The 15,280-nt window shown below is 41.2% G+C and overlaps 1 protein-coding gene across 1 annotated transcript in view; it reads right to left on the minus strand.

Annotated features, from left to right (window-relative positions):
- The window catches only part of ACTN2 (actinin alpha 2), a 274,880-nt gene that overhangs the window by 103,743 nt on the left and 155,857 nt on the right, over positions 1-15,280 (minus strand). The window contains exons 11-12 of the mRNA XM_069234482.1: positions 12,432-12,579; positions 8,152-8,302 (exon numbers count right to left, since the gene is read on the minus strand). Coding sequence (XP_069090583.1) covers positions 8,152-8,302; positions 12,432-12,579 — 299 coding nt within the window. The remainder of the gene's footprint in view (positions 1-8,151; positions 8,303-12,431; positions 12,580-15,280) is intronic.

Here is a 15,280-nt window from a genome sequence, read left to right on the forward strand (position 1 = left end):
AGTTATTAAGATGACTGGGTCCAGATGGAGGAGGGCTAGGACAGTAATGCAGGAAGTTACTTGAGCACCTCACAGCATACGAAATGCAATCACTGGCTTCAGTCCTTTTCAGTTGGCGAGAGCAAGGTAGGCTTACATTAAGTCATAACCATATGAATGAGAAAATGGAAAGGTGATGGTAAAGAAGTGCAAGGTAAGTGGAAGATGCAAAATGTACATTCCAGGACAAAAGAGAAGGATAATGTTAGACAAGATAATTGTGTAACGATTACGTTAAAACTATGCAGCAATGTTACCTTGAAAATTTCAGCACCCTGGTTGGAAAAACATGAGTGGGGTAATTGTCATTCAACAATGGAGGGTGATATAAATGGCTCTGTATGAAAGGAAAGGAAACCATTACTTACCAGTAGACTTTATTACCCCGAATAAGGTTCCTTTTGTCCCAGTCTCCAAGATGTCAGTTTGCACCGCCCACCACAGGTCTGTACCACGCTAAAAAGTCCTATTTCTATGTTCATGACCTGAATGGTCTTAAGGCTCCTTCACCACACCCTTTCTGTGAGTATCAAAACACATAAGAAAGGAGGAGCAGAAGAAATACTCAACAGGGAGGTTTAACAATTAATAATGTTTTCACTACCCCTCATTGATCCCCCTCATCCCAGTTAACACAATGTGAGGATTTCACAAGTGTCTGGCAAATGACACGCCACCAACCTTCGATGCCACAAAACTTCATTACAGAAATAACAATTATCTCATTGCTGCTTTTACAACATTCAGACCAAAATTATTGGAAGTGTCAGTCACCACATCTAAACTGTAATGTTTTACAAGCGTGTGATGAGGTAGCTGCTCAGCATATCTCCCGAATAGACAGCCTACCAACCTCAACCCCCCAGAAAGATGAGACCAACCTGGTAGAATGGCCCTGAATCTGGGAAAGGGGGGATTTCCCGACTGATTTATAGGCTTAAGAAATAGCTTGTGGAATCCATCGACTAAAGTTAGTCACAAACACCTGTTTTCCTCTGTTAATTCTCCAAAAAGCAATAAACATGGAATATGACAGTGTGAGTCCCTTAGTATGATCCAGATAACACAAGAGTCTGTTTAACATCTATGGATGAAAGATTCAGCTGCATCGCCCTGTAATACAGGCAGAATCAACATATGGCCCTTATGAAATTTGAAATTAATTTTAGGAATGAATTCGAGATGAGGACAAAGAATACCCTGTCTGGTAATGTCCTAATATATGGGTAATTAACAACGAGGAAATCCAACTCACCATTCTTTTTAGCAACTGTAATTGCTAAAAAAAAAAAAAAAATCTGCCTGCCAAATCATCTGAGCTGAATCAAAAGGTTAGTAAGGCTCACATTGTAATCCCCTGAAAATATTAGCTAAAAGCAGCTCACTGAGCAGAGAGTGTTGAAAAAGACGGATCCTTCAGAAAACCTTCCCTCCAGGCAGAACCCACCCACTCTAGTCAGGGCGAGGGAGTTACACACCCAAGATAACCCCAGCTCACCCCCCTGGTAGCTTGGCACAAGCAGTCAGGCTTATCCCAGAGGCAATGTGTAAAGCGCTTGCATAATACACATAACACATGTGACACAATAAATACACCAGAAACCAGCATTTCTCATTACCATTCCGACCCTTCCAAACATTCCTACTCCACCCCTCATAGATCAGACAATACCACTTAGACATGTGTTAGTGCTTTTCCAATGCCATCCTATGAGAGGAACAGCGCTCACAGTAGTGAGAAACTAAATAGGCGGTTTGTCACTATTAGGACATGTAGTACTTAAAGATATATGTCCTACCTTTTAAATACAGAGCACCCTGCGGATAGGGCTAGCTAGGGTCTACCTTGGGGGTGACTGATATGTAGTAAAGGGGGAGTTCCACGCCTGGCAAGTAAATTTAGATGTCAGGTCCCTGTGGCAGTAACTGCGTATGCAGGCCCTGTGGTGACAGGCCTGAGACATGTTTAGGGTGGCGCAAGGTGCACTGCAGGCCCACTAGTAGCATTTAATTTACAGGCCCTGGGTATAAGGGTTACCACTGTACAAGGGACTTATAGGTAAATTAAATAAATGTGCCAATCAGGTGTAAACCAATAATACCAAGTTTAGAAGGGAGAGCGTATGCACTTTAGAATTGATCAGCAGTGATAAAGTGCTCAGAGTCCTAAAGCCAACAAAAAGACGTCAGAAAAATAGGAGGAGAAAGGCAAAAAGTTTGGGGATAAAAATGTCCAGGTCCAACTAACACCATCGAAGAAAAGAATGTTAATGCTTCCTATAGCTCTGGTATAATTGTTTCTAAACTGCTGAATTTCCTCCGCCACCTGGGAAGAACAGCCCATGTTAACCGGACTCAAGTTTTTCCATTTTCCAGGCAGTTAGACCGAGGTGGTGGAACTGATTTGGAGACATCTCTGGAAATTGCCAAGGAGACGGGACTGTTGAAAACTTTTTAAAAAATCAACCTTTGGATAGAGCCATCAGGAGTGAAAACCAAGAATGTCTGGGACAAAAAGGTGCTACTAAGATCAAGGACAGTCTCCCCCCGAAACTCCTGAAGAACCCTCAGGAGTAATGGAATCTGAGAGAAAGTATATAGAAGACCCTCTGGCCAACAAATCAGCAGCATATCCACCTCTATGGCCAATAGATGATTGATCTCTGTGCAATTGACTGGAGGATTGAGTTTCAAGGAGATGCAAACAGGTGTTTTGAAGGACACCCAAAGAGATCACATATGTGGGTGAACAGTGGAATCGGCAGATGAAACAGCATAAAGAAGTCAGATTGTAACTTAGACTGTCCGCATGAAAATTCAGAGCCCCTCTCAGGGGCAATAATTGAGCCTCTGCCCAGGTACACATTTTTGTCACTAATTGTTCCCCTTGTTGATTCAAGTAGGATCTAGCCACCTGGCTGTCTGGACTAAGAGGCATTTCCTCTCCAAATGAGATCGAAAAAACTGGACTGCTTTCAAAACTGCAGCCAGTTCTCTCTAGTTGGAGGAACAACATCTGTCCTCCTCAGACCATTGCCCCTTGCTCGCCCAGTGCAAAACTGTTTACCCAATCCACACAAACTGGCATCTGTCATCAACAAATGGAAGAAGTATCTGTAAGAGGATTCTGCTCTCCAAATTTGGAGTGTGCAACCATCAACTGAGAATATGAATAATCTCCTGGGTCACCGGTACCTTTGCCTCACAATTTGTCATTGCTGGATCGATATATCTCAGAAGGTGATTCACTAAAGGTTTCAGGTGGAACCAAGATCATGGCACCACTGTGGTTGTTGAGGCCATCAGGCCCTGAACTCACAAGCAAGATCTGGATGATGCAGAGATTTTGGATAGAAAAGTTGAAGGACTGCTCTATAGTGATGCAAACCTTTCTGGAGTGAGAAACATAGATCCTTTGTGGGTATCAAATATCACCCCTATGATTAGATGATGTGGACTGGTGTTAAGTGTGATTTTTGGAAGTTCAAGCCTATTGTGCAGAGAAGCTCCATTGAAACCAGGACTGCCTCTTAAGCCTTAGCAAGAGAGTAACCACACTGGAGCTAATACCTCTGTGAAGGTCCTCAGAGCAGTCCAATATCGGAAAGGCAGTGATTGAAACTGGAAATGTCTTCTCTGCACATAAAACCAGAAGAATGGTTTGCTGGTGATGCTGATGATGTAAATGGGCACATGGAAGTATGCATTTTCCAAATCCAGCGTTGCCAGATAATCTCTTGTCTGCACCAATGGAATTATTTTCAGAATTATTCCAAGAGAAGCTTTTTGTTCAATGGCTTTAGACTGAGAATCGGCCCATATGACTCATCTTGTTTCAAAACTAGAAAAAGCGGTGAGTAAAATCCCCCTTTCTCTTGATGAGGCAGGACAGGAACAATTACATTTTTTGACAGCAGCTGTTCTACGCTTGATAGCATAGCATCCCTTTTTGCAGTATTGTTTGACAGAGGCATAGATCGAACACTGGAAGAGGAACGGGTTCCCGAATGGGAATTTTGTAACCCTCTTGAACGACTGAGAGCACCCAAAGAACCGTCACTTGTGCTCTACATTAAAGAAGGAAATGTTTTAATCTAGCTTTCACTGCCATATAGTCGTTTGTGACTAGCATCTCTCTCGGATTGTCCCTTAGGCCTGGATTTATTGGCAAACATGGCTCCAAGACCACAAGTCCACCCATGAAAGGGAATAAGACTCCTTCCTTCCAGCCACTACTTAGACTGTTTTTGTACAACTTCCCCCGATAGAGCTTAAAACAATTTAAAATCTTATTTTCCTCTGTGGATTTTGATAATATGTTGTTTAGCTATTCTCCAAAGAATTTATATGTGGGAAATGTAAGTTTTTGCACCAGCGATCTCTGGGAGGATTCCAATTACCAGGGTTTCACCCAGAGTGTACAACTCCCTGAAATGCAGCTCCTGCTGCTGATGCCAAGGCCCATAAATTATCAGAAGTGACATCTGAAAGGAACTGTGACAGCACCTTCATCTGAGCCAAGATTTCAGTAGGATACGTATTTTCTTGGAGACAACTAGTCTTTGAAAATCCTTGAGTAGGACCTGAGATGCATATACCGCATAACAATTAGCTCAGGACCCAAAATAAGAAGCAGCATAAAGAATATTTCAAGGAATACTCAGCCATCCTGTCTATAGGATCTGCTAATGTGGAGTCCTCAGAAGGAGGAAGAAGTCTTGGAAGAAAGAATCAAATTGATCTTTGGAATCTGAGGGAATTTCTCTCCAAAATCCTTCATTATCTCTTATTCAAGAATTGGGGGACATTCTGTTTATCCACATTCTTTCACTATTTTAGGACAATATCTTGAAGGCTATTATGGAAAGGTCGAGCCTCCACTAAGAATCCACTGTACTGGTCATAAAAGCTTTTCTCACCTTGAGATTGTTTTCTCAAACCCCAGCACATCCCTTTCCTGTATATATTTTACATTTGGAGAGGCATCAAGATCATTATTATTATCCAGTCTTTGTCTCTTTAACTGAGGATCATTCAAAGCTTAATCCATTGCTTGCTTAATCATTTTCTGTAAGTCTGCTTTTGAAATCTGGAGTGTATTATCCTCCTCAATTGCCTACATTGTGGAGCTTCTCAGCTCTCTTCCCAGAGCGAGCAGACTACGTTGCTCTAAGATGAACAGGAAATTAGCCTAGCTATACTTCCTAATTATAGTGGTTGCACAAAAACCAAATCTCCTGACGCATGAGACTAGGTTGCTGAAATAACCAGCCTGCAGTCTTCCCTATGTGTTGCACACATTCACGCACCCAGCAGAGGACAGGAAACCCATAGGCTGTCCCAAAATGGCCCACTGTGACGCATTGATCATCCAAGCACATGGATGAGGAGAGGGCCCGCAGCGGTGTAGAACCCCTGCTGTGTGCACCAACAAGGAAGTAAGAAAAGAAAGCAGTTTCCAAATTTTAAAAAGAAAATAACATTGCCGGCTGAAGACAGGAAAAACAGAACTGGCGGGGGAGCCTTAAGTCCATGCAGGTAATTGACAAAGAGGTAAGACCTTTTAGCATGGTACAGACCTGTAATAGGGGGGCCACCTCACATCATGTTGGCTGGAAAGAGAGGGACCACTGTGGGGGTAGTGATGGCTGGAAACAAGAAGGAGTGCTGACTTGGAGTACTATTTTGAGTCATGTTTTAGCCATCTTTTGTCAATGACTGATGAGCTGTTATTCCTTAATTGTAACATTTGTAAGTCAACTGTTGATTTGTATTAGGACGTGGAGAGCTGAACCTGCCTGAAAAGAAATTACATTCTTGCTATCGTAGTTTTGTGTTCTTTTTTACAAAGCCTATAAAACCAGCATTTGGGTTCAATGGTATCTACAATTCCACCAAGGACTGAAAAAAAAAATAATGCCAAGGTACCTAGGAAGTAAAGAAATCACTTCTTAAAGTTCAGACCTTTGTTAGGTATTCAAAATATGTGTCTTACGGGGTGTAGTGATGTTCCTACCGCTGCTTCTTTATACTAACTGTGACACACTGATAATCTGCCTTCTTGTATTCATAACAAAGGAAGTTTATATTTGCCATTTCTCAGAAGCATTTCAGGCTTTACCTAGAAAAAAAACTAAGGCCCTCATTACGAGTGTGGCTGTCTCAAGACCGGCACACTCGTGATGGCGGTCAGACCGCGGCCAACAGGGCAGTCCTACTGTCCTATTATTACTGTGGCAGATGCACCACGGTCCAACAGCCGGCACCGCTAGGTTGCTGCCTGTCGACAGCCTGGCGGTCTCGGCGGTCGCAATCCACCAGGGCAATGCTGTAAGCAGTGCTGCTCTGGGGATTACGAGTCCCCTTACCGTCAGCATTTGCATGGCGGTAACCCCGCCATACAAAGGCTGGCGGAAAGGGGGTGCTGGGTGCCCCATGGGGGTCCTTGCACTGCCCATGCACTTGGCATGGGCAGTGCAGGGGCCCATGGACAGCACCATCGCGCTTTTCACAGTGAAAAGCCCAACTGTTGCTGTCGCACCTGATGTACTGCAGCATTGCCGGCTTCAATGTTGTGGTGAGTTTTTGGCTTTCACCCGCTGGCCCAGCGGAAAACTCCTAATAGGGCGGCCATCATACCACCAGCACTGGCGGTATGCTGGCTGCAGCGGCTTCGGCTGTCTTTTTCAAAGACCGTCAAAGTCATATTGAGGGCCTATAACCCATAAAATAAAACAACACAAACATAGAAAATGTTTGGGGGTAATATAGAAGTGTAGTGATCCTAGATTCTAGGGCCAAGACAGACATCCCCAGGCTTGAAATTAAAGATGTTGTCTTAGTTTCAGAGAAAAAGCAATAGTTATTCACCCCTGGTCTACATTGAAGAGAATCACCTTTTTGCTGGGAATGGCCAGTTGCCCCATATTTGAGCACTGTGAGTTCCATCGTTCAGAGTCAGGTTACAAAATTGAGAGCACAAGCTGCCTGTCAAACACCTCCTGTCAAACAACTGTCATTCAATTATCAGAACAATGGATTTCTTTTTGTGCTTGGAAGAGTTATTGAGTCTGTGCTACCTTCAAGGATGTACTTGAAATAAGATTTACATGTGAAAGAATAGTGCTTTCTCTGTTCGATATTGGATTTATTGGGAGCAGACCCCTTCACTAATCAAGAAAGTGAGAAAATCTTTCATCATTGCACAACAAGGGAGACATGTCTGCTGTAAATATATATACTTCTCTGACCATTCCTGTCTCTTTTGCCTGAAAATTGCTGATATTATTTACATCCTCAGAGTTCCGTTTTCAGGGATGTAAATAACTCTTTATTTGGCAGACCTTCAATATGCGGAGAATAGTTCTTCTCAGAAGCCGACATACACCCCCAATAGCCCAGCAGCGTAACAGCCAGGTGAGTTTTTGCCATTTGTCTTACCAGACTATTTTGAGTGGGGGACAAATGGCAAGTCTTAACTGTCTGTCGCTGCCAGGTAAACCTTGGCTGTAAGGGGCAGCGGATACTGCAAATTGACCCACAAGCTATGGGAAAAAACTCCCATGATGAAGGGGGTCATTGCTTTTTTATTTTTTTAAACGGAATACTGCTTTGTGATTTTGTTTTTGAAAATAAAAAAAAGTTGAATGTTTGACGTAGGGCTCTATCATGTTGACGGAGATGTCCGTCAAACTTTCAAAGCATTTATAGCAACCAGCAAGACAACGGTTCCTACTAATGCAAAAAATGTCCACTGGCCCAGCAGACATCTCTAAATTTGGTGAGCAGAGTACCTTCGCCATGGCAGGAGTAAAGTACTTCGACATGCCAACAGTCCTTAATCCATCCACCAAATTATAAATCATGCGCAATGTCTGAAAACAGTGGAGTCAGGAGAGACGGTAATGTGTTATAACCCAACTGCTGAAACTCAACAGCTGTGGGTTTGAAGCAGGTCTATATTTAGATCCCAAAAGAAAGTATTTTGTCCTGAAGGCTGGGGCAACATGTTCTCTCTGGAATTTTCATGCAGTACCTGTGGCACTATCGGAATCACTGGGAAGAGTTTGTCAGCTAAATGTCAGCAGCTGTGCAACTGTAAATGGAACCTACTTCAGCTCCTGGGCAATGGCAGCAATTTGTTCCACTCTGTCCTGGCGGGCTGCCAAGTCGCTCTCAAATGCTTCATGCTTCCTCATCAGGGCCCGCACTTGATACAGAGATGACGATTCATAGTCCTTCTGCTGTAATATCTGTTCTTTGCCTGCAGAAAATGAAACAGTGGTTACCCACCGTGTGGTGCACAAAAACGTGAGAGATATATGCATATCTACACATTAGTACAACATCTTGTAAAGTTCTCAAAATGTGGGGGGCATATTTATAAACAGTTCACGCCATGCAGCGCAGTAAGGCGAGAGAGTAAAAGTGCACAGCTCTGTTCTCTCTCCTTGCGCTGGCGTACTTGCACTCCCATGCTTCAAAGCAGGCACTGTTGCATCATAGTGCAAGGGTATCTGTGTTGTACTCGGCATAGGGTTTTTGCAGAAAGGAGTCACATTCTGCACAAAATCTATGCTTTAGGAGAAATTCAAAAATTTCTCCTCAATACACCTGCCTCAGGGAGGCACAGGATTGTGGTGCATATTCGTGTCTACAATTCTTTCTAGATAACGATTTGCATCAAAACCCATGGGTAGTTTAATGGGAACACACATGCACCATCCACGGAACGCCCCTTGATATGAAGTAACATAAGACAGCGCATTGCGCTGCTTTGCGTTACTTTGGGTTTGTAAATCCAAGCAGAAGACATTGTGTCAAGTTGCATTAAAAAAGTAGCACAAACCAGACCAAACTCCTTGTACACCTGGACTGTGGTGTAGTATGTCTATGACTGTGGCCTGTGGTCAAGGAATGTATACACGCATGATGTCAGATCATCTGATTTTGTAACTTGAATTCGCCAGTAAAGGCAGTTCACTAATTATTCTTTTCTCCTGTACTTAATTCCTGCAATTCATGTTTTCATTTTATAAGCGTTTCCCCAAAGCATTGTCAGAACTTTACATTAATAGTGTATTAGATTCTAAGAGATGTAGTTCCCAAAAGGTGCTAAGTACAGGTCTGTGCCCTTAGGTCAGAAATGATGGCTTCTCGATATATTTTCAGGATATGTAATGACTGTCTAATGAGTGCCATTTATGTTATTTCTCAGAATCTCTTATCCGGATCTTTATTTATTTGTAAATTGTATAATGTGCTACCTCTTGTGTTATGATTCCTTGCAAGTGCTAAAGGGAGTAACAAAAAATCAGTCCAGTGAAAGAGGAAGTTATAGTCCAATCACATGGGACAATGCCTGCATGGGATGTTATTGGACTGAGTGATCTGATTTTTGTGGGAATTTAATTAGAGCAAGTCTGAATAGTTAAGTTTTTAGGAGTTTCCTGAATAATTTGTATTTGGGCTGAGATCTGACAGAAGGATTGCAGGCTTTGCCAGGTTGGTGCCCTGCACACCCAAGGATCAGCCTCCATGTTTCATCCTCTTAATGATCGTTGGTGGATCGGTAGCTGAATGGAGGTGTCTGCTTGGGATGTAGTGTGACATCAATTTGGATGGTGCAGAGATCCCTGAATTTGATCCTGGCTTCTTCTGGAAGCCAGAGAAGCTTTCAAGCCAGGCTTAATATAGTCATGTTTGCAGAGATACAAGCACATTGTGGCTGCCTACTTCTGTAGGCTTTAAAGTCCTTAAAGCCTGGCTATGAATTTATGAGGGAGGCAGTGTAAAGAATATTGCAGTAGTAGTCCTGGAAATCAACTGAAAGGCAGAGGGAGAGTCTCAGTTTCTCCTATCACAAGACTCACACATTAAATGCATTTAGATGAAAAGTGCTAATTTCAAAGCTGACTAACGCATGGCTAATAAACGCACAATTTGTAGTAGGGAATCATATTTAGGCATTTTAAGCACAGACATGAAGTAACATAGTGTATTGACTTAAATTAGCCTAACTGATGATGTCATCTTAAATGATGACTTTACACGGTAGGACTTAAAGACCTGTTTTTGCATTTGAAATGTTGTTTCACAGAAGATGTTTTTCTCTTTTCACTGCAGATCCTGTAATTTTCCAGAAGCCTTCTGTTAGCTAGTGAATAGGGATTTATTATGTATTTAACAACCAATAGTGAGGTTCTTACTGGGAGGAGATATCTTAATTCATTTGTTAATAAAACCCTTTAAACGCACACCAAATCTCTATGCGGATTCCTGAAGAGCCCCAATTGGACTACACTGTTCATGGTAACTGATGTAAATGATTGCTCCTTATCATCCTTCCTTGCTGAATAACAAAGATCAATACAACCAATGGCAGGGGTTATTTAATGATTATACTGGATGACTGAGATACAAGAACCCCCGTTCCAGCACGCTCCTGGCTCTGTTCATGCAGTGGAAACTCATTCATGGAGTACATGGTCTAGGCATGAGGTGAAAATGGCAGCATTATTGTTTGTTGTCTAGACAGAAGTGGTGTATTGGATGTCCTAAAATATGGCATGGACCCTAATCCAGGAACCTATGTTGGAGACTCCCTTACTTAAAGCAGTATGTTACTGGGGCAGATGTAACCACAGAGAATCTGTTTTCTCTGTATGAGTCTGGAAAGATAGCTCCTTCTCTCACATAACGGTCATTCCAGATCTTTCCTGGAGGATCCGAAGAAGAGTTAATACATCAGAGACAAATTCACTAAAATGTAGTGATTGTGTATCGAGCACCAGAGAGTCAGTAAATGGATTGTTGTACAAATAATATTTTATTTGTTCATCTACAAAAGAAAGGGAAGGCAATAAGTAATTTTACTGCACAAGACTGAGAACCAGAGAGGGAAAGTAGGTAGGTGTTATGAAATGCATCACGGTGCACACTTAACATCTCATCTATCTCCAGTACTCAATTTATTAAAAAATAATAATAAATGCCCAAAGGGAAAAAAACAAAACAATAATGCCCTAAGGCTTTATATGAGCCTGCAGTTGGTGCCGCTAAATGTGGGGGGTTGCCTAATACAAAGGCTGCGTACATTTGATTATAGCTCATGCCTCTTTATTCCACCATCAAACACTTCCTAGCTCTTCATCTCATTCCTGTTTTTACTTCTTTCACTATTTTCATATCTTTCTCTCTTTGCTGCCTTCTCTCTTTTGCTTTGGGACTAAGTCTAACAATACAAAAAAATTACTGGTCCCCATAAATGAGTGCCAGTGGCCATCACTTGCATTTCACACCTGACCATCACACCAAAGAACACAGGGGCTTAGTATTTAGATAAAAGATACCCAATCTTGAGTGAAATCCAGATATGCTGTTCTTACTGTCCAGTTTCGTAGAAGGGACGTATGCCCAGTGCTGATGCCCACTGCAGTAGAGAATAAGTAATGGAAAGGGCTGCATGTTGCTAAATGATACATGCAGACTTCAACCTACTTTTGTATTTCTTGACTTAAATTTTAATTAAAACAATTATTGAAACCAGAAAAGTATTTTTATAGATATATACCTTCAAGGTATGTAGATGCACAGTTAGGAACAGTAAATCCATACTTACCTATGTATACTTAACTTCACAAATTTTTTTTAGCGAACATTGTGGCTACAATATTTTAGAGTCGTTATTCAGACATACTACCTCAAGCAGATGGTAATGCACTCTTTGTCAGGGTATTTAATCTAGTCTCCCACAAGGTCCCTCAATGTTGATCCTTATATATAATAAGGCATTGTAAACAATAGCAGTCCGCCCCTTGACACACATAGCCATTGGTGTTCTGATGATGCCCAGGTCTTCCACTAGTGCCTAAAAGTGCACTTTAAATTTTGTGTTGTATTGTTAACTTGGACTATCCCTGTTTGATATGATCTGCAGGGGATTTCACTGAGGTTTCACTTCCAATATCTGCACTATAAAATGCTGATTACAATCTTGGGCCTGTCAGTTTGCAGGTCCATTACAACGTCAGACTATCGGCAATATATTCCCTGCTGCACTAGTTTTGAGTCTCAGATTTTACACAGACATTGGATGACTATACATTTTCTGAGGAAGACTACAGAAATGTACAGCTCACAGGGATCTGCAGAACCCTTTGTTTGCACGTTCCTGACCCTTGCTTCCTTTCAAAGGCCACTGTTGCTCGTAAAACTTCAGTTCATATTGTTGTGCAGTACCTTGGTGCTTACTTGAATGGTGTGGTCACACTTTCTTAAAGAAAGAAATGGTGTTCCATTACTTGTGCATGCATTTCATGTGATGCTTTACTTAAGAAAAGGACTTGTTGAATTGGTTCCCCCTTGGTTTAAATCCTACAATGATCACTTACCAGATGTCCAAGACTCATGCGTTGAAGCCTTCTGCCTAAATTTCTCAGCTAAGTGATCCAGTCGTTCAAGTCGTCTTATCTCATTTAGTAGCCATTCTTCATAACCTTTCTCAGCCTGCTCCAGCCTCTGCCAGGCACCTGCAATGTCCTGCAAGAAGAGAATCAAGATAAACATGAGACATCAGAAAAATGAACAGGTGGATTGGAAAACGTTGATGGACAACAATCTACTGTCATTGGATACTGTTAGAGACAGCCACATCTGAAAACCTGACACCTTTAATTAGGTAGTGAGGCAGCACATCTATTCTTTAGACAAATGGAATCAAAGCTGATGAAGCAAAAAAGCACAGATTGAGGTAACAATACTTACTCGTCCATTTGGTGACAATGCTATGACTCTTTAGAGGCAAATTATTCTTCAAAGTACACCATAACCATGATAAAAAGAGACTGCTTGCGCCTGGTTTAGAATTGGGTGCTAATCGAAAATATTACTTCTCTACTTTCTGGTAAGTGTAAAATCTGGAGGAGAATATATTGATGGAACTTCGTCCACTTTACTATCCCTCTGGTGGGGAAATGTCCACAAGTGGATTTTCCTCTAGAAAACAGAGGGCTTCTCAATATCACCCACATCTAAACCAGGCTCTTAGTCTTTCCAAAGTTCAGTGGAATTGGGAGGGGAAGGGGAGCTTAGAGACGAGGCCCCACCTTTTTCAAAGCACTGAACATTGAGACAGAATAAAACTCATGACATTTGATGCTGTATTATTTCACTCGGATGCCTTAAAAATGTGAACTGTCTATATCTTGTTCAGAAATATGGTTTACAAAATATGCAGGTTAAACAGCTACATTTAGCAGTGACAATATTTTCACTAGTCAAAGTCACTTCATACAATTTGCCAGTCCACTGGAGATGCTCAGTGCTCCACGATTTTGTGATGTTGAATGGTACAACTTATGATCGACTGGCAAGGGGGCACATGTGAAGCATGCCTCCCTCAGGGTCCACCTGATTAAAGCCTATAAGGACGTTCTCACCAGGACTTAAAACTCCTGAGTAATGGGGGCTGTGCAGCCTTTGTACCCAGGATTACTATAGAAGTAGCAAATATGATCAGTAGTTGTGCAGTTGTAGATTCCAGCTTTGCAGGACTGCAATGTATAGTGGTCTCCTACCATCCTGACCTGTCCGGTACACCCAGAGAACTTGTATCTGTGCCCATTCAGCATTAGAGAAAGATCGTGAACTTTTTCTCTACACTCAGGTGTCCTAGGCTGCAAACCATTGTCCTGATTCTCTGTTGTGTGTTTTTGTATCACATAATCCTTAAATATTAGAGCCATGCTTTATAACAAAACATGGTACTGCTAAAGCATTAAAGACTCCTATTATCTCACACTGGATGATTCATAGTAGCAGTTACCCTAAACTCACCTCTCAACAAAAATATAGCTGTGTGCCCCTCAGCTCACCATCGGTACTTGTCAGAGGTGTAGCACCTCTGGAGGCCAATGCTAGTATAGCCCCTATCATGTGGGGTTCCTCTTGTTGTTCAACTTTGTTTTTTAACTAGCAACCATCCCTCCAATTCTTTTAGGTGGAATTCTCCTCTCTGTTTCATTCCTTCATGCTGCTTTTAAGCCTTTTGATGATTTGCTGATATTGCTACCTAAGGATACAATCTCTACTGGTGTTCTGCACCTAGTGGAGAGGTAAGACTTTCACTCTTTTGCATACTATATGTTTAATATCATTATACTATATTCAGGGCTATTATTAAAGGTAACTTACACTTGTGAGTAAGTTACATGTGTAAGTTTACTCTTACATTTTAGCTGACTATACTATTTTTACCTATTCACCATTTACAAGTGTAAAACTAATCAACAGTGTAGACTTACATATCTCCACCACCCGAAATAGTGTGAAGAGCCAAATGTACGAGTGTGAGTTACTACTGTCAAAAAGGAACAGTACTAAGTCTAGCATTTTATATGGCCACCACTGATGCTGCAATTGCCTCCCATCATAGAAAATAATGGAGGCAGGGTCATTAAATTGAAACCATTAGGAAATAGTGTCAAATTAAATTAATTTATTTTGACATTTTAAATGTATAGACAAAATTAATTTAATGATAGAAAATGTAGACATAATTAAAAATATTTTTTAACAAGGAGGTGACAGAGTCCAAAAGCTGAGGAGTTTAGAGTCTAGGTATATCATCAGATTAAAAACTAAGATCCCATTTGGGATCAACTGTGACGAGGAATTATACTGCCATTTGTAAATATAAAATGAGCTTAGATCGAAAACCAGTTAACAAATAAATAAGGAAATGCGAGTACTACATGTAAAGAATTGAAAAATGAACAAATAGAAGATTGGGATATGAGTCCTACTAGGCATTATAATAATAAATAAGTTACTATTATACATGTGGACTGAAAAATTGATAAAGATGTAATAATGATATATATAGATACTGGTGATATTTAAATTTAGTAGGATAACATTGGCAAGTGTATACTATTTGAGAAATATACAGAATGGTCTGTGCTTTTAAGCTGTGTAATATCTATGTTTGTGTTTTTGCTGGTTTGATATTTCAAGGGGTGTAATGGAATTGTGGGGTATGGTGAGAGAAAATTTGATTTATTAGAATGAAATGTGGTATTCACACTTTTAAAAACTACATATCCCAGAATGCCACATAAAGGCTTACATGAGATGGAGAGTATAAATAGAGCACTTAATGGATTGGATAATTACCGTGATCAAGACCGTGAAGGTCGAAACGCGTTGGTGTTTGTTTGTCTGGTATCATTTTGTCGTATTA

The sequence above is a fragment of the Pleurodeles waltl genome, chromosome 5, assembly GCF_031143425.1.
Source record: "Pleurodeles waltl isolate 20211129_DDA chromosome 5, aPleWal1.hap1.20221129, whole genome shotgun sequence".
Classification (NCBI taxonomy): domain Eukaryota; kingdom Metazoa; phylum Chordata; class Amphibia; order Caudata; family Salamandridae; genus Pleurodeles; species Pleurodeles waltl.